Source organism: Netta rufina (assembly GCF_964035555.1).
Source record: "Netta rufina genome assembly, chromosome: 2".
Lineage (NCBI taxonomy): Eukaryota > Metazoa > Chordata > Aves > Anseriformes > Anatidae > Netta > Netta rufina.
Window position 1 is genome coordinate 67,383,114 of NC_140124.1, and position 24,148 is coordinate 67,407,261.

The 24,148-nt window shown below is 40.3% G+C and overlaps 1 protein-coding gene across 1 annotated transcript in view; it reads left to right on the plus strand.

Annotated features, from left to right (window-relative positions):
- NEDD9 (neural precursor cell expressed, developmentally down-regulated 9) overlaps positions 1-23,275 on the plus strand; it is a 38,345-nt gene extending 15,070 nt beyond the window's left edge. Inside the window, exons 2-7 of the mRNA XM_084306999.1 lie at positions 364-804; positions 15,746-15,847; positions 17,049-17,150; positions 17,566-18,789; positions 19,136-19,225; positions 20,755-23,275. Coding sequence (XP_084163125.1) covers positions 364-804; positions 15,746-15,847; positions 17,049-17,150; positions 17,566-18,789; positions 19,136-19,225; positions 20,755-21,264 — 2,469 coding nt within the window. The 3' untranslated portion in view covers positions 21,265-23,275. The remainder of the gene's footprint in view (positions 1-363; positions 805-15,745; positions 15,848-17,048; positions 17,151-17,565; positions 18,790-19,135; positions 19,226-20,754) is intronic.
- Positions 23,276-24,148: the final 873 nt, after the last annotated feature.

The window sequence follows — 24,148 nt, forward strand, 5'->3', positions numbered from 1 at the left end:
TGATGCCAGGAGATGATGAGTTTACAAGCCTCAAGGAACAGGAAGAGCATCCTGGAGCTGAGAGCAGAACTCTCCTGGCTTACTGTCCTTATAGGCAAACAGACCATTTAAAGAGCTTCTACTGGACCTGGTATTACTGGAAAAGCTCTCACTTGCAGTGTTGCTAATACATAAGTACCTAATTTCTCCAACTTGGAAAAGAGGAATCCCATGTTATGTTGCATCATTTTCTGGGTTATTTTGGTTTTCTGCACACTTTGTCAAATTCAGTTCTTCTTCCTCTCCACCTAGAATGTCCTTGAAGTTTTAGAAAAATTCTTGCTTGTTTGTTCATTTGTTTTTCTTCTCTTTCTTTCTCCACAGAATCTTATGGCAAGAGCCCTGTATGATAATGTCCCTGAATGTGCAGAAGAGTTGGCCTTCCGTAAAGGAGACATTTTGACAGTGATAGAACAGAACACTGAAGGTCTTGAAGGATGGTGGCTCTGTTCCTTACATGGTCGGCAAGGCATTGTTCCAGGCAACCGTGTGAAACTTCTGATCGGTCCAGTGGTACAGGATGGTCCATCTGGCCAGGATACATCCAGTTCAGGACTGACACATCAGTCCTTCAACCAACAAAAAATCTATCAAGTGCCAAGCTCGCATGCTTCAGCACAGGACCCTGTCTACCAGGTGCCGCCTTCACATCTGAATCAGGGAATTTATCAAATACCCACTGGTCATGGTCTAGTGGAGCACGATATTTACCAAGTGCCACCTTCCATGCAGAGATGCCTTGATGGTCCACCTCTGATTAACAAGGTACATGCATTTACTTTCATATCATAGCTCCAAAGCAGGTCACTTGTGCCGACTGCCAGTGAAGTAGTCAATATGTAGTAATAGCCTGTGGGCTTAAGGACGGGTAAATAAGTAAGTCAACTACCGATTGCTGAGCTACTTACCCACTCCCTGCTTGTAATTTTACTGCTATGGAAAGAAAAGAAAGGCCCAGTTATTGATGGCTTGCTTAATGTGTAACTCGGTAGAGCATTTAGCAGCTGCTAAAGGTGAGGGAAGTATGTGGTCTTGTGTCCTCACAGGCTCCCTGAGGAGCCTGGAGCACATCTGGCCTACGGCGTTTTTGCATTATATGCTCAAAAGATAGCTGCTGCAGTGAGATTAACTCTCCCACAAGTTAATGAGCAGTTACATCATCTGCCCAAATAATTTTTGTTTAATTAAATATGTATTGCCTCAGTGGTTCTAAATTACAAAGAGAGCAATGATTGATGAGACAAGAGATACTTGGAAGAGTGAAGGAGCAAGAGGATGATGATAACAAGGGGTTAATAATGAACCTAAAGTTTCTAAGAATGCACCTGATGATTATGCAGATTTATTGATTGAAAGTGGGATCTCCAAAGCTGAAGAGCTCCGAAGTCTCCAGTGAGAATGAGTGACAGTGCATTATGTGAATCCCTCCCTCCTCCTGTTGTCCATCTCAGGCTCTCCTTATCTCTTATCATTGCCTCATTTTACATTTGCAGGTGAAATGGCGCACCGTACCACCTGTACATGTGGCAGCAGGGTCTTGGTGACTGAAAAGATTAGGGAAAGTGTGTACAAGTGAGGGAGGAGATTCTCCTGGCCTTCCAGACTGCTAATTGCCAAGCCAAAAAGAAGTTGCCCTGCAGTCCTTCAATTCCCAGCTCAGCAGCTCTGGCAGTTAGCATCTTCCTTACCTTGAGAGCGTAAAGCATGGTATTTATATCCAAGTTATATGAGCAGATGGTGTTTCCGTCAGGAAGTTCCTGACTAGTTCAAACTTTCATCTCATGATTTATATTGGCAAGACAGTCTGTTTTGGGTTGTTCTGTTTGTTTGTTTGTTTTTAGACGCTAAACTCACATTTTTTCATATCAGGCCTTTAGAAGAGTTCTTCTCATGATTTTATTTCCTTGTTATAATTTCATTTTCATTGATAGGTATAAATGGACTTCTTTCCTTCTGTGCAAGAGCAAAAGATATGTGAAATCATTCCAAGTCAAATTATAGGAGAGATTTGTTTGCTCAGCTTTTCCACAATTATGCTTTGTAGGGCATGCAAAAAGATAAAATGAGCAGGAAGATAAACTGCACTTGCTGCATAAGTAGAAGTAGGATCTTTGTTGGAGCAATCATGTGGGTTTTCTTGGGTAATCTCACATCTTCTATCTCCTTTTCTCCTGTGCCTACAGGCTAGATACAGTTAAACATTTTCTGGGGCAGTGTAGTTTACCTATCCAAGATAACATTCAGGCACCTTCCCAGGTAGTGAGCAAACACCTGGCAAAAAACCTCTTCTTGAACAGACAGCAAAGAAAAGATCACATTTTAGTGTAGGTCTGTATGGTCTGTATCTTCCAGAACCATGTGGAGATGCCTCAGCCAGCTGGCTCAGGCCACAGAAGATGCACCATACTGCAGAGCTGCACCAAAGCCTGTTGAGAAGGATGTTAGCTCAGATTAAGTTCTATTTACTGACCAGCTTCTTTGGTTTTAGGAAACCTGGCCTGTCTAAATGATGACTAGCGTAGTTTATGCAGTGTAATGAGTGTGTGTGTGTGTACTCTGAAAGGCAGAAGTACAAACCTGAAAGGCAAAGCCCTCCAACTGCATGCAAAATCTCTTAACCTTCCCGCATGCCTTCTCCAGCTCCGCTGAAACTAATAGGACATTCTGCATAAACTTGAACACTGAATGGAGTGTGATAAAACTCCAGGTACATCGAAGTAATTGAAACAGAGATTTCAGTTAAATGCAAACTTCTTGTTGAGGTGCAAAAATCAGAGACACTAAAACATCTGTTTTCACTAAGTTTCAGCCTGGAAATTTTTCAGAAAATTTGAATATGCTTTTTTCTGAATTCAAGGCACCTTCTGTAGAAAACTAAGACCATTTATTTGGCTGACTTATAACTTGTTTCATTTAATTCTTTGCAAGTTATGAAAAGTCAGCTGTGCAGCATAAAAACAAGTGGCTACACTGTCCACTGTAGAATAAACTAAATGTGCATTTATAAAGTGGTTTACCCTTAGCCAAGTAGCTGTCAACCTACTTAGCACTGGCCAATTCTTGTTACTTAGGATGGGATTGTTTTAAGCCCAACTTTGAATTTATTTGTCCTAAAAGCCCCGAGTTTCACTATTCAGTATTAGTGGCAAACTTGCTGGATGGCAAACTTCATTCCAGTGTCTTGCTTTGATTAGAGGCAGACACATGCTTAGCCCCTTGGAATTCTCTGTTTCAGACTAAGAAGAGTGCTTTGGGGTTGAAATGATGATAGACAAGAGAGAACTGTAGGTTTATTAGTAACAGAAGAGTCTAAGGCAAAAAAAAAAAAAAAAAAAAAGTAAAGAAGAAAATACTCCATTCTTTATCAGTCTAAACTTGCAAACCAGTGTTTACTGCTATGCTCAACAAAAACAGCTGCTGCAACTCCCTGCTAATGCCTTCATGAAAGAAAAAAAAATAATTAAGGGGAAGACTTTAGTGCTTGCTTCCTTTGTCAGGGGAAACAGCCTGTCCCCAAATCTTCCTTCTCTAGGGATCAGTAAAACAAATCTTGAGTGTTTGATTTTGGGAATCTTTGCCTTGACTACCAAACTATGAATATATTTTCTCAGAGTTGTGACACCTGCCACAATGACTTAAGTGAGCCATTCTGCTTTCTTCCATCAGCAGAAGGAGCTGGTTAGCAAGCTGTGTGACTTTGTGGGGCTATGGAAGTTAAAGGTTTATTACTATACACTCATCGTATGTGTAAGCCTTCTCCCTTCTCATAGCAGTAGCTCAAGAAGGCTGTGTCCTAAATACCATCCTAAGGAGGTCCAGCAGCAGTTCCTATCCTATGCATTTCCATGCACGTTTGCCTGTTTTCTTTGTGCAAATGTGTGGTTTGGCTGCCATACAAGTTTTACAGGCAAAGCTCTGACTGCTGTCAGGCAGGAATAGTCTAGCCTCAAGTAACAGTAAATCAACAGCAGGCATGTTATAAAGCTGTGTTGAGGTAATACATCTAGTTAGCCAGAGAGGCAAAGCAAACCAAAAAGGAGTCCTGAGGCAGGTAATTATGATGAATTGATTCTGGCTAGGCAAGTTGTTGACGACAGAGCTCTACCAGTTTCTTCTGTCAAATAAAAATACCACCTTCTAAAACTTACCCTACAAATGACAGAGATAATGAGGGGTGGTTTAAAATTAGCCTTGCTCAGCAGTAAGCTTTTACAGCTGTGCTGCAAGTTCAGTCACAAAACAGTTACACCTCCAAGTGTGAAGAGCATCAGAGGAGCGTAAAAGTACAAAAGCTGTATCTTATGATTTATTCCTCCCTTCTGTGCTCAGCCTTACTTTCACTGCAACCAGCAAAGAGAAGGAATCTTCAGTCAAATCTGGTATTCAGGAAACCTGGGTTTTATCCTTGCCACAGAGTTCTGCATAGTCTTGAGTGGAGTCTCAGCACCTCAGTGGTCTCATCTGCAAAACATGTGGGGGTGATTATAAGGGAACTCATTCTGTGAAGACTGCTGGGGGAACATCCTTTGGGAAAGGCACCATCAAAGCACGAAGTGTCTTCTGCATCTGTGGTTACCCATAGCTTTCTCTAATTTAAAGCTCTTGTGGAAAATAATGATTAAAGGACATCACCGATATAATTTAAGTCTTTTTTTTTTTTTCTGGTTCAGTGTTTCCCTAACTGACCTGCTCCACTGTCCCTGCCATCCAGCAAATAGTTTTGGCCAAAAGTTTAAAGGAAATTTTTTCCGTGTTGGAAAGCCATTACAATGACACCTGAAAGCTTTCTGTAGGAATCAGTAGCTTGAGGGAGAACTTTTGATCAAGAGAAATTGGCACAAAACAGAATATGAGGTGGATGCACCACAGCTGTTCAAGGAGGGAAGCAACTGCTTTGCAGTGGATATCAGCCCTGAAGTACAACTCCCACAAGGCGTGGAGTAACAGCCAAATAGAGATTAATGCCAACTAGGAATACATCAGCTTTTTGTTGTTGTTGTTGTTTTAAAGTAAAACTCCACAGCTTAGGAAACACTTAGACTTCCCCACCTTTTAAAAGGGGATGAAGCAGAACACAAAAGGAACTCATATTTGCACGTGAACATCCCTGGCCTATTTCCAAGTGTAAACACGCCCTTGACATGGATCAAGACTTTAACACCTCACCATCCTGTGATCTCCAGCTTTTTCACAAGTTCACTGCCTTCAGCAGGAGGTTTAGGCAAGCTGTGGTTGAGAGAACAGACCTTATTCCCTAATGGTCTTTATTTGCACTAGAGTCAAGTTGGTTCAATCTACACGAAAGTGGCACCACCACCCCACAAGTGGCACCACCCTGACTGTTCCGGCATAGGCTTCAGTAACAAGTGAGCCACATTGTGACGTTTTTCCTTCCAATTAAACAAATACTGTCTTGGTGGGGAGGAAACAAATGACTGCAATGTAACGTTTGTTCCAGGAATGAGCCTGCCCTCTCTTTGTCATCTTTTTTCTTGCCTAGCTTCACATTTATGAAGTATGAAAATACATATACCTAGCACTTGTGTCAACAAGCAACAAAATAGTGCATATGCTCCCTTTCTTTTTTTTATTAAAAAATGTATTTACATTCCAAAATAGAATAATGTCCCCATTTACCCTCAAGTAACAGCTTCCTGTGATACAGTTTACTTAAATGGCCCAAGCAGTCCATCTTTTCTTTTACTTTCACATTACAAACTCTACTTCGGGGATTTGTATCCTTTGTAACAAGCTCCTGCTTCAGTGTTAAAGTGTTGAACACACAACAAATTTGCTGAGTGCACCAGGAATTGTAACACGTACCTCAACACTCAGTGCTCTGTTTCATGACGTGTGCTCTGAAGGATAAAAGTCTCTCAAATCAAGTGCAAACTGAATGGTAAAAGCAGCACACAGACATATCCTTAGATTTAGGTGTTTCTCTTGTAACTTCATGTGAAATTAATAAGAGAAATGCCATTTAACTTCATGGGCTTCATATCAGTAATCTATCCTCAGTAGTCTCCCAGAAAACCACTGAGTGAAGAAACCCTCATCCATAAGGCAGAGTAAGCAGTACTTAGTCACTGATGTGATTTGTAGACAGCTATTTTAAGAAAAAGACTGCATTTTATTAGGCTGAGTAAACATATGAGCTCACCATTACTCTTTGTTTCTCCCTATGTGTAGCTCTCTTTTTAATCAGTTCTATTTGTAGACCAAAGGCATGCATTTTTTCCTTGTAATATCAGAAAAGGGGCCAGTCCTGCAACCTCATTCAACAGATGAGCTCCCCAGGAACACAAATCTGCCTGCACAGGCACAAGTGCAGGATTAAACCTTAGCTTTAAAAATAATAATAAAAATAGTTTAAATAAATAAATAAGAAAAAAAAAAAACTTTTGGTCTCTTCCTTGGTGGTTAGACCTAACTGCATCTTTGGTTACATCTGAAAACCCACTAGCCAAACAATAGGTTTGGGTGATTTAAATTTCCCTGCAAGTACCCAGACTGAAGAACTACAGCAGTCAAGCATTTTAGAAAAACTTGAGTGCAAACCTGATTATTTAAAAAGCGAGCCTCATCATAGGAGGAAGTGCAATTTCTGAGATGGGAAATGGATGTATGTAGACTGGTGTTTGACTGTCAGGAAATATAGTGCTATTGATAACTAGAGGCTTTGCAGGTGCTGGATGATTTTGTAGACAGTTGTTTTGGCAGAAAACTTATTAGCATCAGATTGTCATAATTTCACATCTGTTATGATTTTTTTGTTGTTGTTGTTAATAGCAGTTTTAATATTTTGTGTGTGTGTGTTTGTTTTTTTTTTATCTTTAGAAAACCCTAAGCTTAAATGAACCTTTCTACCAAAACAGATCATCCAAATGGAATCAAAGTGAAATTAATGCAATTAATTTCTTAGGAGACAAAAATCTTCCATGAGACAGTACATCTGTAATCCCTAAAGAACACTGACATATTCCTATTGGATCTTATCGTTACAACTTTTTTTATATACACAATCAGACCTGTCAGAAGTCTAGTCTAATTATTATATTAACTGCATCCTTAATTGCCTGTTGCATTAATGCCTGTTTAAGAGGAGTCTACACCTCCCATAAACTTGCCAAAACAAGCCGTGTAAAAGTAAACAGTTAGCAGAACTTGTCTGAACACTTGCCTTGAGAAACCCATATAAAAATAGAACCAGAATATAGCTTCTAAGCCCAAGAATCTCTAGAAATCAAATTACATTGAACTTCTTCCTACTGGAAGCTTTCCTCTGCCTACTTCTCTCAGAGCACCATGATTCTCAACTTAAGTGACTGAGGGACACTTCCCCTACTTCTGCATGTGTGCACCCATGAGAACACTCACTTGAAATTGAAACTGGCAGTGTTACATTGCAACCATTTTTCCCCTCACTTGGAAATGCCAATTTACCCAAACGGAAACTGTTGACAGGGAAGAGTCATTTCTGAGAAATGTCTCAAATAAAGAAATAAAATATTTGAAGGGAAACAAAAAGTTATTGAAACATCCAACTTAAACATTTTCCAAATGAAGATTTCTTACCCCTCTTCCCCCTTTTTATTCTCCTCTAACATTAAATCTAGAAACTTAATATAGGAAGGAAGAAATAACAAAAATAAGATGAAAGTCCTCAAAAGAATTAAAACAAATAATTTGACTGAACCAAACTGATTTATTGTTTGTGAGCCTTCAGGATTTCCTATCACTCACAAAAGTAAGACTATTCTCTGCCCTACCTGTCCCAGAACCTTTTCTTCTCATCTTTGTTCTTCATTTCCTCTCATCTTCCAAATGCCCTATCATTAGGCTTTTGTTTTTGAGAGCAGACAGTCATGCTATTACCAGCATAGGAAACAAGTGCACGTGTTGAATGGTTCTTCATGTTGGAACGTTTTTAAAATGGGAAGACTAAATAGACTGGGATGGCCAAAGCAGGAAGCTGCTTTCAAAACACTGAAGTACCAAGTTTTACCATGGGCTTTTCATTAATCAAAGCTTGTGCTGAAATTTGATCACAGACTTCCAGATAATGCTTTAGCAAATACACATACTTCTCCACCAGAAGAACTGAGCAGACAATAATTCTGGTAGTTTTTTTTTCACCACAACCATTTATTTCGGCACTCTAGAGTGCATGACTTTTCTATCACCAGTACTGTAACACATCAGCTCTTTAGTCCTGCTGGCCAACACACGCAGAAATGATGAAATCAGTCTGTCTTAAATGAGTAATTGTCATGGGGATGGCACTGGTAAAACCCTTCACAAGTATATTGGACAAGTATCACTTTTTCCACTTCCCTTGAAAATGCTGATAATTTTTAACTATAAAGAGCTGCTCTTTGCAGTTCTTCTCTTCCTCTCCTCAAAAGTGACACGTCTTCAGAAATATTGATTTGGCTCTTTCTTTTTAATCACATTTTGTAAGGAAGAATGACATCAGAAGCTAGGAATACCCCTTCCCAGTCAGCCTTGCGATTCAAGGCCAGCCAGCACTAAGCCTGTTCCACTGAAGCAAGCAGAAATGTTGCTCATAACAAAACTGGCAGAAAACCCTCAAGCTGATGCAAGTGAGAGCAGGACCAAGTCAAGAAAGCAACATTAAATGAAGAAAAAAAAAGTAAAATTTTGTTAATGACAAATGTACTGATCCTTTTTCCACCTTGTACTGCTCATTCAGCAGTCTATGCAAAGATTGACCCTTGTTTGTTTTTTTGATCATGAACACCAGCAGCAAGCAAAAATTCAACACCATAATCCAAAACTACAGCTGATGCAAATCAGCACCATTCCACTGCACATAATACAGCACTGTCATTCTATGCTAGTGGAAGCTTAGGTCATCTGTGTAACTCTATAACTTAAAAAACAAAACAAAACAAAACAATACAAAAAAAAAAAAAAACCTCTTCCCCTCCATGGGTTCATGGTTTGGATCAAGGCCAGCATGTGATTTCACTTTTTTTATTTTAAATCACTTTCACACCTTCTATTTTACATCTTTGAGAATCGTGACCCAGAACTTGCATAAATCTGGTTGAAATAATATGACGTCAAAAGAAGAAAAAAGTAACAGATTTTTGTTACTTCTCATTATTTGTATTACAGCATCATGTTTTGCTTCATTTTGCTTTTTTTAAAAATAGACTGGGCATCTACTGGTGAGGCACTTCATAGCCACATCATAAAGTTTCCGTTTAAAGCCCTAAGCCTGCAAAACAAAGCATTTTTAATTTAACACACTGGGTGAGTCAATGATATCTGGACATGCCTCAGCCCTGAGAGCACATACAGTGACAGCAGGAAAGCAGATTGTCATAAGCAATGGTCCCAGACAACAAGCGGACATAAAGCATAGGGGGAAAATAAGCAGGCATTTTAAAGATGCATGCAACGTCAAGGAACAAATCAGTTCTGCGTCAGGGTAGCGTTTGACACAACTTTATCTTCACACATCTGAATATTACTTCTCAGCAAATTTAATGGGGAACACCCGGTTAAAGACAGCCTACACAAAAACAGCAGTGTCACCACGTGTGTTGATACCATGCTTCTTTCTAGCAGAATAACTCAGTCAGCCTGGGAAAGAGAAAGCAGTCATTTCTATGAATTTCCTTCTGTCCTCCAGAAACAGTTGGCCTCATAGCACTAGAAATCAGCTCACAGTTGCAGCTCTAAACCTGGTTCATTAGAACTGCCTCTACAGGCTTCCCCCCCTCTTTCAGCTTGTGAGCCTTGATCAAAAGCTCTCCCAACATTTCAGTGATGACAGAAAGTTATCTACCTGAATATTTTATAGTGGCCTGGTGGTTATTCATTATTTAGATTGAAATAAAGTGTTATGATTTGATTATCCTAAGACCTATGGCAACTCACAAAAACAAACATTAGTAAGCGCAAGCATACTTAGCACATGTGATAATGAAACCACAACCTTTATTTACTGACAGCTGGAAAACACATTGGATATCGTCATGTATAGCAAATAAGATTACTGCATCATACAAATATTTATACTCATTTTTTGCAGCAGACAATCCTGAGTGATTTGATAGGTATTATTGTTAGGAAATGCATTATCAGTCACTGGAAATCTTGATACAGCTTGTAAAAGACAGGAGAGGAAACACCTAACTTTTTTTTTTTTTTTTTTTTTTTTAGTAAAAAGGACAGAGTTCAGCCAGCTAGCCAAGTTTTTTCAAATACTCATCTTATCTTATGAGCACTCTTCTTAACACAACCTTCTTGCTGTTCTACTTAGTCATATAACCACCACCCTCAATAAAAAAATAAAAAAAAAAATTAAATAGACACCTGGTTTCCTAAGCACATGAAGCAAAACAGAAAGACGGGCTGAGAGGTCGCTCACTGTCTGATCCAGCACAGTTCAGTGGTTAAAAGAGTCTAAGAGAGAAGGGACCACTTTTCCCCAAAAAAATAAATTCTCACTCTCTTACAGTTTTCCCATATCCCTTTGGCTGTTTCATTTTCCTTACAAACCTAAGATAGTCCAGGTAGCTGTTATATATCTACTTAAGAGTCTTGGGAACAGATTTTCAATAACTATAGAGTTTTACATTAAACAAACGTACAGAAATACCCTACAACAGTACAAATATGTTACTTTTCCTTTAATTATATTTTGATTATTTTTTCCTATGTCCAAGCTTTATAATGGCTCCATTTTATGCACTACCACTTGGTCTTCTCCAGGACAGGACTCCTTCCAGGGCAAGCCACAGCTGATTTAACAGAGCCAGGACTGACAGCTGACATTAGCAGCAGCTTCTGGCTGTAGCTCATGCCCTCTGCTGAGCGTTACCCATGGGCTGAAGAGGAGAGCATCTTGGGAGGAAACATATTTCAATGCAACTATTCGTCCAGATTTAAAAAATACATATACAAGATCTAATGCATATGCCTCCTCTTCTTCACCTCTAAAAACACCTGTCTGTTTCAAAAGCAGTCAGCAGGGGTCAGTTCAGAAGGTTCTTGGGATTAAGAGGCCGTACTGAGAAACTGCAGTGATTTGGGGCAAGTTGTTCAACATACCCATGCTTTAGCTTTCTCACCTTATAAGACTCAGTAAAGTGTATTTTCCATCATTCTGCATATCAGGTACTGCAGTTCAGGGGAAGAGGCTGAATTCTGCCCTCCACAGTATTGCTGTAAATCCAGAGTAATTCTGTCGGCTTCCGTACATTTATTCACCCTGCGTCCTCTTTAAACAATGTAAACTACAATTTTGTGCATGTGCAGGAAGCGCAGGAATTGTCTTGCGGCTGCCTTAGTTTGGAATGTTCTCTGTTTTAGCCTAACTTCCATTTTAATCCTGGAAGAAACAGAATATCTTTTTTCCTTATGTTTAAGGAAGAGAGCTTTAATGAACCACAAGGCTGGGTATTTTGCAAAGTACATGCATATTGAGCTCTTTTTCATGGTCATAAATATGCCATTGGCATGGAGAAGACGCAAGTAATTACTTTTGGAAGAGTGTGGTATTCAGCAAGAACAAACTTTCTGTTCAGTTGTCTTTGTTTTTCAGTACTGAAAGTTCAAAGTAGGCTCATTACATGTTTCACTGGAGCCAAACCTGGTCCCTGTTAGTTGCCCTGCATGGACTAAGTGGTTAACGATGTTTTGAGAATGTTGGACTAACTAGTTTGTGGGAACACCATCTGTTTCCTTCAGTGTGTAAACAAGGAAAATTGCTGGTTTGAAATACAGGATTATTTAAACTCAGATAACCACAGACATTCTTAAAAGAGAAGAGGTAAATGGAAAAAGAATCCTCTTGTAGTCTGAGGATCAGTGACATTTGCTGGAAAATAAATCCTTAAGTATCAAACAGGGCTGCTATCCCCATTCCACAAGTGAGAGAAGAGGAACTTTTCTTTTGCAGCCACCTCCTTCCTTTTGAAGTCTGTCTTCAAAACTAAACAGATAGCAAACATGCAGAACCATAAAAACTGGTTCAACAATGCATTGAAAGGGCTGAGCACTCCATTCAGAAGAACAAAGTTCATTTAACAGATTTGTGGGTGAATACCCCAAATCAGAATTTTCTTCTGAAAGTACTGGGTTTGGTGGCTTTCTTCATCTATCCAGCTACCTCCCTCTTCCTCATTCAGAAAAAGCAGTGTTCCACATTTTCATTTCATTGAGCAGCATGAATATTCTTTTAAATTACTGTTACACAACATTCGCTCAAGGTATGTTTTGGTGATGAGCAGCTTCTGTTCTGAATTGACTAGGAACAAGCCCAGCAGAAGGCATGTTTAACGTAGCAAAAAGTGATGGAAGGGAAGAGGAGCAGAGGTACAACAGGAAATGTTCTTGTACTCAGTGCAGAGCATTATCAGTGTTTGTGGGGAATTTTATGAAATCACTCAGAACATGTTGTTACTGGATAATAATCCTTCATACAGGAAAATACACCTGAGTCACTGGGAGAACAAAGTTGACTTTTAAATTATCAACAAACCTTGGTTGTTGCTGGGTGTTGCTGTTTTGTTGGGCTTGTTTTAGAACTGTATTTTCTGTTTTTTCTTATAGCTATTTCAGAAGCCTGAAAAGGAGCAGGCATAAAAGCCTCAGGCATTTTTACATGGAAAATAAATGCCACATTAAACACAGTGCACTGCTAAGCACGGCCTTCAGACAGGTCAGGTCTCATGTCCACAGTCAGTCATGTAGACAGGTTGTACTCATGAATCCCCCAAATCAGGGGGTGTTTTAACCTCACGCTGCCTTTGATGACAGCCAGAAGCTCCCAGATAAAGGAGTGATGTTGCTTGACCACTTCAGCTTAGTCGAGTCTATGCAAATGCAAAAGTGTCAGAAAGATGAGTGCAGTTGGCTTCCTTCATCTGGCAAGCCTAACTTTAGTGTAGTTATTTAGGATCAAATTGCAGCCATAAATAAAACAGCGGCCTTGTACTTGTTTAAGCCTTTCATATGGCATCTGGTATGCCAGCCTTTTCTGAAAAATGGGAAGAGTCTCTAAGAATGAGCAACAAGAATAACCACAGCTGAATGATACTACTGCTGTGCAAATGCTGAAGAACTTCAGGTGCCAGAAAGCTCCTACTGAGGTGCTGTGTGCTGTCTCCTTGGGTAGGACTGGAAGAAGCATCTTACATCTGAGGCCTGGAGGAGATCTGGTCAAATTTTACTCCTAATCTAGATTTAGGATGGAGTTCAGCTTCTGGAATAGATCACAACTGAGCAAAGATTTATAAAGATTTCAGCCTGAGGAATGATGCCCATCTATTTGGAGCCTGGCAGCCTTGTCCTGCGAGGCACCACTCAGCCGGTAAAGCAGAGCTGACCTGCAGTGGTGCACCACTTCTCCCTGCTCCCAGAGCTGGAGTGGGGCCTCCGCCTGCATCTCAACAACGGTCTGTTTTTTTCTCTGTCATGGTCAAGCACTGCCCTGGCATAACAAGCAGCCTGATGCCACAGTGTTAACGCTGGCAAAAGTATTCATAGAGATGGGCAACACAAGAAGCCCTTTGGATTTTTACTTTGCATTTTCTGTTCTCCTGAAGGATGATTTTTAAAATCCCGGTGACTCATTATTGAAGCAAGGCTGTGACTGATTTTTGAACTGCTGGAAGGATCGTCTGAGTAAACACTGCTTCAAATCAAGTCCTTCTGTTCCTGACTTGGGTGGAAGGCATTTGACTGGCAGCACCCAACTTAAGGGAAAAAAAAAAAAAGTAAAAAAAGTATGCTAGTCAGATCTCTAGCCCTCATGGTCAGAAAAAGCACAGGGAAGCGATGTTGACATAAGTTGAAAGTTTCTCAGGCAAACAACATAATCCCAGTAGTATATGAGAATGGCCTAGGAGGGGTGATGTCTGGAGTGAGCCATTATGGGAAACTTCCAGTAACTGAAGGGAGAATTGTCTTTAGAGTTTTGCCTGTAACCTCTTTTACAGTGTAATAGGTGACTCTGGGGGAAAAGAAACGGTCTGTAATAAATTTACATTTTTAGATTCCTTTTTAAAAACTCATAAGTATTTAAATCCTATTAATCCTACATCCACTTCAGCAAGAGCTCTCTGATGGACAGTGAACCGATATAGCACTGCAGAGATTGTATTGCTTCCAGTTACGTCTTCCCTGTCCTCTGATGCTAATTCAGGGAAAAGCAGCTGCAAAAACAAACAAACAAACAAACAAAACATGACATTCCTCCCTTACCTTAGGCACACACAGTCAGCACAGTGTACATACTACAGGGCGCGTTGCCTTGGGCTACGCACAGCAGAATCACACCTGTATTTGAAAGTGATAGGTGATAGGACAGTCACTGCGGGGGGGGGGGGGGGGGGGGGGGAAGGATGATGGAATCCAGTGGTTTTTTCACAGTATGGTGCCCTGAAAAAAAACTACACAGCAATATTTATGCAACAAATAAAAAGAAGAAAAGCCTGCATTGTTAATGCAGCAAAGAGGAGGTAGCAGGTTAACATCAGGGAGTTTCCCTGCAGACCTCAGCCAAGCAACACTCACAGTGAAATTTGGCCAAGACATGAGGATTTCTTATAGCCAAAACTGCTGTGGGATCTTTACTGAGCACGTGGTTGGAAATTCTCTTTCACATCTTGCATACATTTCTAAAGATAGTTAAGTAGCTCTGGTAAACAATTCTCCCCTGCTGAGCACAAAACCACATCTCGTATGGGCCTATGTAATTTGTTATTTTATGCCTTCAGGTTACAGTATTCTATTTATTGTTGTTGGAGCTAAGCAGCAGCGGCAAAGGTTAAGCTGTATTTCTACTATAAAGTTAGCTCTTCTGGGGGTTAGGTAACATTTCTTTTATACCACACTATACTGAAATTCTGGCATTCATATGCCTTCCAAGATGTAAGGCATTTATTTTTCACCAAAATTTATTTGAAGTCATTGTGGCAGTTAATGGTGTAAAAATGCCAAAAATGTAAATTCTAAGCTTTTTTCAGAGATTGCTCTCACGTTGCGTACTTAAAGAATGGCTTAACATTTCCTATCTCTTAGCCACTAATATAGACAAACCAAATGGAGACAGCATAATTAAATGCCCCACTTTGGTAGGTTTAAGCATATCTTTTCTAGGTAAAGAATTTTCAAAGCCACAGCTCACACTCAGTTATTCAGGATGTTGTCCTGTGGGGCACAGTAACGTGGGACATTCTGCTGGAGTAGGTAGAAAATACTCCCATGAACAAAGGAGGAAGACTCCCATTATATTTGGAGCCTCTGTCAGTAACTGGGAACACTCAACATGTCAGTAGGATTAGCAAGGTGTGTATAGCCTTGATCTCAGTGAGATGGTGGTATGACCATCACATCGTATGTTCTATGCTAACTGGCTGTCAACAAGAGGAAGGGACAAAGTCCTCTTATTTCTCTGAAAGAGAAACTTTGCTTGACAAATAGGAGATAAACAAGCAGCCATGTCAGAAGTGGTCTGGAAGAAATAGATGGTACATTTATAGCTACTGATGGTCACTTTGCTGAGTTCAACCATCAGAAATATATGTAGACTTATGTTACTGACATTGTCACCTAAAATGTGAATGTTAATAATACTAGAATGCTTATATTGAAAACCCTATGCATTTACAGAGAGTACATGCCAAAATCTTCAAAGACTTAAGTTTCCTATTCTTCTAACCCACAGGTAATAACTCCAGTCAGGTCAGGCCAAGGTTATGTTTATGAATTCCCTTCCAAATACCAGAAGGATACCTACGACATCCCCCCTGTTCGCCCTCTCCAAGGGGTAAGTACCAATAAAACTGCCAACAGCACTGAAAGGGCACAAAAGATTATTAATTTCTACCAGAAGTTTAAGAGCAAAATGAGTTCTCTCATTTCAGAGAGAAAACATGTTTTAATTAAATGCAATTACTTTTTCACAGAGTGCAGAAGTATTTCAGAGTTGTATTTGAAGTTTACTAAGCTCTTGGCAGCACACCAAACACAAAATTCCCATTTGTTTTTTGTATTTTGATCAAACAGAATATCTAAACAGAATAAACTTGCTGCCTGGGAACATTTTTTTTCCTTTACGTTGTTTTTGGAAAGTTGACAGTAATTCATTCAGTAAGGGTAAAATTATCTCCCAGACAAACAGCTACCACACAGGGAATTGTTTTCACCATATGTCTACTGCACCATGCCACTGAACTTGAAATATATCTTTGCTCTGGGGAACACCTTTGGCACATGATCTCCAAGACCACAGGCATCTAGAATGGATGCTTGGAGGACTTCTAACTCAACAGCCCTACATCTCTCTGTGGCTCTTTAGTAGTGTAGCTCTTCTAGGGAACAACGTTGACAGTCAATAGTACGTAACAGACTAACACTGAGTGGATGGAACTGTTGGGAAATCTGGGGTAAGAGACATTCAAACATTAGCTTTAGAGCACATGCAGAACCCACTGTACCATAGGACGTGACACCAAATGGATTGCTTGAAACAGCAGACAGCTTTACTCCCTGCTAGTAAGACAGCCCACACTACACCTGATAAAGCAGATACATGATACTGAGGAGCAGCCTTAATCTCAGAGGGTTTAGTAGCATGTTCTTGCACAAGCTTATTTCTCCATCCCTCTAATCTCTGTTGGTGAGGGTGTCATCAGTTCTAGACACATGAATGTAGTGCTCCCCTGTTCACCCCAACAGACATCTGTAATGGACTGGCCTTGATTTAACCTTTGGGATGGAAGTTAGCCGTGACTTCATCACTCCAGTCTGTCATCCACACATTTCCCCAAAGGGGTCCTAGCAGAGCATAATTCCTCCTAACTGTCCAAAATACCAGCCAAATCCAAGTAGCTGTCCCACATGAAACAGAGGTGCACAGCTCTGGTCATCTTCAGTCTGAGAGGAAACATGGAAACCAAGAAAACTTACCCAAGACCTGAGTTTTTGTGAAGTAACTTACTTCTATAACCAATTTATTCTTTCTTTAGGTATATGATATTCCCCCCACATTGGCTAAGGGGACTGCACATTCAGGTCCCATGGGAGAAGCGAAAGCTTTAGGAGTCTATGATATACCACCTGCCAAAGGGGTAAGTGCTAGAGTTTCCACAAGATCATGTTTAAATGAGTTCACATATGACTCTGAAGGAAAATGAGATTCAGTACTTTAAAGGTTTCCTTAAGCTTTTAAGGTTTTTGTTAAAACTGATGAAGTGAAGCACTGTATCAAAACTGTTAACGTTATGGAGTGTGAACTGGTCATTAGACCTAGATTTTCCTTGTGGCAGCATGCGGCCTTCTTGGATTTTGCTGCCCATGAGAATTTGCATCAAGACAAAGATTAAAAAGTGAGATATTAAAACTGATGCTCCATCAAACTCAGAATGTCTGACTCCACGGAATTCAATAGCAGATCTTCCAACCAAACATTCAATTTGCCATATAGAAGATGTAAATTATTTTGCTATTCTAGCCAAAGGTTTCATGGTTTGCTTTCTGTTTCAGATCTATGCTATACCTCCATCTGCATGCCGAGATGATACAGGCCTGAGGGAAAATTTGCAGGATTTTTCATCTCCAATGGGGCACAGTGCAAGACCAGAAGGAGTGTATGATATTCCTCCTCCTATCACCAAAGCAGCTGGGAAAGAACTTAACAAGAAATTTTCCTCTGAGGGCCTTTTACTGACTGATGGAGTAACACACAAACAGAATGTTTATGACATCCCTGTGAACCATCAAAACCATTTTCTTGGACAGCAAATTGCACCTCAGAAAGATGTTTATGATACCCCAAGGGGAATTGCATTCCCAGGACAACAGACAGGACTCATTGAAAGTCTGGTCTCAGAAGGAAGAGAAGGTGTATATGATGTGCCACCACCAATTTTCCAAGACACTAAAGGCTTACTGGATATGACTGATGGGATAAATAGGTTGTCTTTCTCCAGCACAGGAAGCACAAGGAGTAACATGTCCACATCTTCAACAGTGTCAAAAGACTCTTCTTTGTCAGCATCAACTGCACAGGACAAAAGACTAATCCTTGATCCAGACACTGCTATAGAGAGACTTTATCACCTTCAGCAGATGGTGGAGACAGCTGTCAATAACCTCATGGCCTTCACTACATCAGACTGGCGGTCTTACGGACATATGGAGAAACACATCAATGAAATTCATGCTGCTGTGGATAAGGTAGAGCAGTCACTGCTGGAATACCTTCAGTTTGCAAAAGGGTCGGCAGCCAATGCTTCCTGTCTGTCTGAGTTCAGCCTCTACAACAAAATGAAGAGGGAGGTGCAAAGGCTGGAGGACTCTCACCAGATCCTTACCCAAACCAGCCACGACTTGAACAGCTACAACTGGTCTTTGAATGTTCTAGCTGTCAACAGACTGCAGAACAAGTGTGACGACCTAGACCGGTTTGTTATGGTGGCAAAGACAGTCCCAGACGATGCCAAGCAGCTGACCACCACCATCAGCGTCAATGCTGAGGTGCTCTTCAAACAGGTGTTGAGCAGCTCCCATTTCAGGAACATACCAGAGAATATGAACGCTCCTGACTACGTATATAACAATCCTCATATGCTACATCATGGAGAAAAAACACAGAATCGCTGTGGTTCCCTCCCTCCGCTCCTGAGTAAAGGTCATCACCCTCACAATACCACCAGCGAGAGCTTAGAAAAGAGCTGGATGGATGACTACGATTACGTTCATCTTCAGGTAGGTAAACTCAACACCTTGTTCTGTGCAAGACTAGGTAAAGGTTGTTGGTGCTTCTTTTTGCAAAAGCTGTATGCAGAAAAATAGTAAGTAGATTGTCACACTAAGACATGTTCAGGAGTAATTTCACCAGGGTGATTACTTGCTCTCAAATAAGACTGTCACACAGGCAACAGCAATAGCCTTTTACTTCAGCTATGCTATCCTTTTCTTCTCCCTGCTCTCAGGGATCTACTGTCACTGATAAAGTCAATACAAAGAAGCCTGCTGTTTGGCCTATAAGTTGTCGTTTAGCTCAGGAGCAGTTTTGATTTAACGCAGTGTCTTCTTACATTATGCGAAACAGGGGAAAGAAGAGTTTGAGAGGCAACAGAAGGAGCTGCTGGAAAAAGAAAATATCATCAAGCAGAGCAAAATGGAGCTAGAACATCATCAGGTATGTTTGCTGAGGTGCAATAATCACACTGAAATGTAGTGTTCTTGCATATATGGAGTACTGGTCAAATATAACAGGAGAGGCCCTTGCCTTAGCACTGTGCAACTGCTAGTACCTTGGCAGTGAGACATGCCTGAGTGCCAGAACACACAGCTAGGAAGTCCCAGATGGCTGGGACTGTATCTTGGCTAGACAGTGGACCCAGGTTAGCTTCTTTCCAAGCCAGATTTGTGCCGGTCAAGCTCCACCATGAACAGATTTAGGAATGCAAAGGACAAAGACACATACTGTCATGATCCAAGTGAGAAATGGTGAGCATCAGGATTGCAGCACTTTCCTTGCCCTTGGCATGTCAGCCGTTGCGTATGCCAAAGAAAGCTCAAGTATTTACTGCAGATTAGCTGTTCTGAAAATCAGCATCTCTGCCCACTTTGTTTCCTTGCTGCCACTCAGTAACTGTGTGGAAGTAAAGCCACAGCTCTTGGTGTTTGGAATGACATCTCTTGTGACACAAATAAGCTTTTCCCTTGAAAACAATTTCCAACCATCTCAGTTTAAGAGATCGGTTATCTTTTTTATTACAGCATACCACTGTGGCAGGCTCACTGTGTACATGTAATAGAAAGCAGTCCCTATCTCCAAAAGTTCTCCTCCAAAAGAGAAGCAGACTTCTGTAGCGTCATATAGTGGGTCAGTCACAAAGCCAACCTGAGAACTCAATTTTCACGACCCATAATCCAGTGTCTTAGTCACTGAACCACACTGAATACACATGCTGCCTGCACATACATTCAGTGAACAACAATACCATTAATACTGCTTAACATCACTTTAAAGCTAAAGAAAAACAAACAGGCAATGTAAAACTGATGACTGTCATTGTGCCATTAATCCTTCAGTAGATTGCTGCCACGTGATATGGCAGCAAATTTTACATTAAAGAAACAAAAGAGCTCAGAACATTCCTGTTTCCCCCACTTTTGGTGGGGAGGACAACAGGAAGACACCTCATGTTCTGCATTTCATGCTGAGCATATTAAACTTTTGCTTCATCAGCACTTAAACTGAAGTGCCTGTCTTTATTTTCCCATTTCTTTCTGTTTTCTTTAAAAGCAATTAGGAGCCAAGAATTGAAGGTTTGTCATCTCAAAAACCCCACAGAAATGGCAGGTTTTTAAAGATTGCATAACTGTCATTGCCAGTTGGATCCATCCCTCAGTTACGATTTCAGCATATTCTAAATGAGAAACAGCCTGCAAATTCAGTAGGGTTCTGAATGCAAATGGAATGTTTTTAACATTTTTTTTTTCTTCTGAACTCTGGCTTTATGTTAACAAAAAGCTCTCCCTCACTCTCCACCCTCACTCTCCAACGTAAGATATTGTTAAGAACACGTACACTAGTTTTTATACAGTGTGACACTAATCTAGGATACCTGTTTTACTGTTCAGAGGCATAAGGTATAATTGTAATTCTTAACCTCTTTATAGGAACATTATTTGAAGAGAAACTTTTTATTTGTCTTTCAGATCAATCAGTTTCAACAGCTGGAGCAAGAGATCACAAAGCCTGTAGAGAACGACATTTCGAAATGGAAGCCACCTCAAGCTCTCCAGATTGCAAACAGCACTGCTGCCTCTCATGACAGAAAGCCGCTTTTATTCTACTCTGACCAATATGAGACTCATTTCAATTACCTCCTAAACACCATCGATGCCTTTTTCAGTTGCGTCAACAGTTCTCAGCCCCCCCGAATCTTTGTTGCCCACAGCAAACTCGTCATTTTGAGTGCTCACAAACTTGTGTTTATTGGAGACACGCTCACACGGCAAGTGACAGCTCAGGACATACGCAACAGAGTGAGGAACTCCAGCGACCAGTTGTGTGAACTGCTGAAGAGCATCGTGATGGCTACGAAGATGGCTGCCTTGCATTACCCTAACACCGCTGCGCTACAGGAGATGGTGGACCGAGTAACAGAGCTGTCTCATCAGGCACAGTTGTTTAAACTCTCACTAGTCCAGATGGCATCCTTATGAAACAAAGCAGAACATGACCCATGAACAGTGAAACAGAAAAGCAAACTGGAACTATTTTTATGTAAATGTTATCATTTATTTTTTGAAGATATTTTATATGAAATGTTTTAAATATGGTCTTACAAGTTAAAAAATCTAAAGAAATCACTGAGCTGGGAATATATCTGGCTCTATATTGTGTTTCTAATATACATTTAGACATGTATACACTCTGTATATGTTGCTACATTCCCTAAAACATCATTAAGCACCTTAAAGTATGCGTCGGGTAAGCAGTGCGTATCATTTGTATATACTGCTATTTCTTCAGTATATTTAACTGGATGCTACACTCTTTTTGATTCATTCCATCTTAATTTTGGCACATAGACTGGTTGTGAAATCTACTTGTAGCGATCCATGAAGCAAGTGTAATGGTTCTCATAGAACCCCATTCCCTTAATGGAATTAACCTAGTAATTTCCAAGAACTTTAACTACCCTCTCACTGTTTTGTTATATATATGATTCAATCATTCTGAGTAGGATATATGCACAACTGCAACAAGCAACAAAGTATGTTTTTTGGGGAGAAAAGCATTTTTAGGCCATATAAGAAACAACCTTCTAAGAAGGAAAGAACTGTACATATTAAATATTTTATGGCATTCAAATTTTGCTGTTTCTAATAACCATACAATATCAGATTTTAAAACCTGGAGTCTCAGCAACATAGATTTATGTTTAGTTTGTATATCCTTGCATCAGCAATTAAAGTCATACTGAAAAACCTTGTTTATGGACTCAGAATTATCCTGAGAAAATCCGTTGGGCTCATCTTTGAGGCTGCAGATGAGCAATGTCTCAAAATATTAGTCCCTCCAGAAGGATTAAGGTAAGGATTGTAATTCATACAGGAAAAACAACGGAATTTGAAATATTGGATAATTAAACATATGTATACATTATACACAATTTGATGAAGAAATGGCACTTATTTTTTTTCTAGGAAAAATTCGTGGAAATAAATTTCATCTACTTCAATTTTGACTTCCATTCAAGTACTGGCCTTTTTTTTCCCTAAATTCTGTTCCATAGCTACTGGTCCTTCTGCACTACAACATTACCAGAAATTACCTCCTGTTTTAATAGGGCAATTACATCAGCAGTAGACACAATCTTACACAATAATTTTCAACTTGGACCCTTAAAAGTAAAGGGTTGCAGGGACCTTCAGAAACTTAATGTATGCCAGCTGCTCCAAAACATGTATAAACTTGTTTTTATTAGCTGCCTTTTGCGTACCCCCTAAAATTAAGTCACAGAACACCAGTCGTGCATGGTCCTCAGATTAGAAGCTACTCCTCAAAGTGGGTAATAGGAGCAGCTGAGCTCATAAATTCCAGGTGATTCTGGCATTTTAAAAGCAGAAACACTACTGTCATCAGATAAATCAGGGTAGTGCCACATTGATGTATTCTGACTGCAGGAGAGTGCAAATTGCTGGTAAATACACCATGACAAGATCAGTAGCACCCAGAAAACAGATATTTCTGCTTAACTTTTTCTGTTCCCCTGCTTGTATCTAAATATCTGCCTTATTGCAATGGGATTCACTGTCTTGAAACAAAACAGTTTCAGCAGTGTATGAAATGTTGCTGTCTTATATCATCTCAGAGTAAAGACTGCTCTTAACATCCATAACATCACTTTAAGGCTCCAGAAGGTCCCCAGGAAGTCCCAGCCCAACCTCAGAAGCATCAGGATCAGCCACGGTGCTTGGCTCAGGCTTAACATTCAAAGCTCAAATTAGCTTGAGAATAAGGGTACTCATCCTATTGTAACCAATAGCCAAAAAATTATCTGCGTGAACCTGTTTTGTACTTACGCCGTTTGGGATTCGTTTGGTTTTCCTTGTTCATTTTTTCCACTGTGTATTCTTAGGAAGTGAAAAAGCATTCTGAAGCTTAGCTGTTATGCTGATAGTTTGCGCTTTCAAAAGAACCTTAATCATGAGCCTGTATACAGATTTCGTAGGGAGTCATTTTTAAATCGTTAAATGACTAGGGATTTTTTTTTTTTTAATAAAAGATGATATTTGGCCTTATTTCTTCTTGTTTGTAAGATGCTTAGAGGACTGTAAAAGATCCACATGAGAACCAGAAGAGCAGCTTTGCTCAGTGCAGCCATCCCCTCCCTTCAACCAACAGTGAGAGCCTCCCTCTTCTAATGTGTGCCAAGTTAAGTGTATCTGGGCTTCGATGCCACCTGAAACAACCATATGGCTTGACAGATCACAGTGTTTTCTGAAAGTTATTTTCCCATTTCACTGCTGCTGAGGTGTTGCCCTCCCTGCTGTCAAACACCCTGGATGTGCAAGAAAGAGAGAAAAAGCCTGTCGCTGGCTGGGACTGGCTCCACACTTACGGCAGTTTAGCTGCCAACAAAGAAAGTTCCTTCAGAGAAAATACAAATGAAAGCCTTGAGAACAAAGTGCCTTGCCTGGCTCCTTCTGTCTTTGCAAGGGGACAGCCAAGGATTCCTGAGGTGCTCCCTGGGAGTACTCCATTTTGTTCTGCTAAATTTAGAAAAGCCCAACAATAAAGGAGAGACTGGATAACCAAAACAGTTGAGAATAGAAAGCAGAGCCACTTCTCTCTCCTCCCTGAGCTGCAGCATCCCCAGTCAGTTGTCAACAAACCACTGCTGTTTGGCAACTGAGTGGATGGCCCATGTGAAATGAGTCTGATGTCCAGCAGGGAAAAATGGGAAAAATGTCTGCCTCACCCTAATGGCAAACACAGAACACACTTGGCTCCTTACTCCAGACAAGGAAGTAAATATTAATTCATATTAATTAGACAAACACTTCCTTTCTCTCCCAGAAAGATGACAAAGGGAAAAAG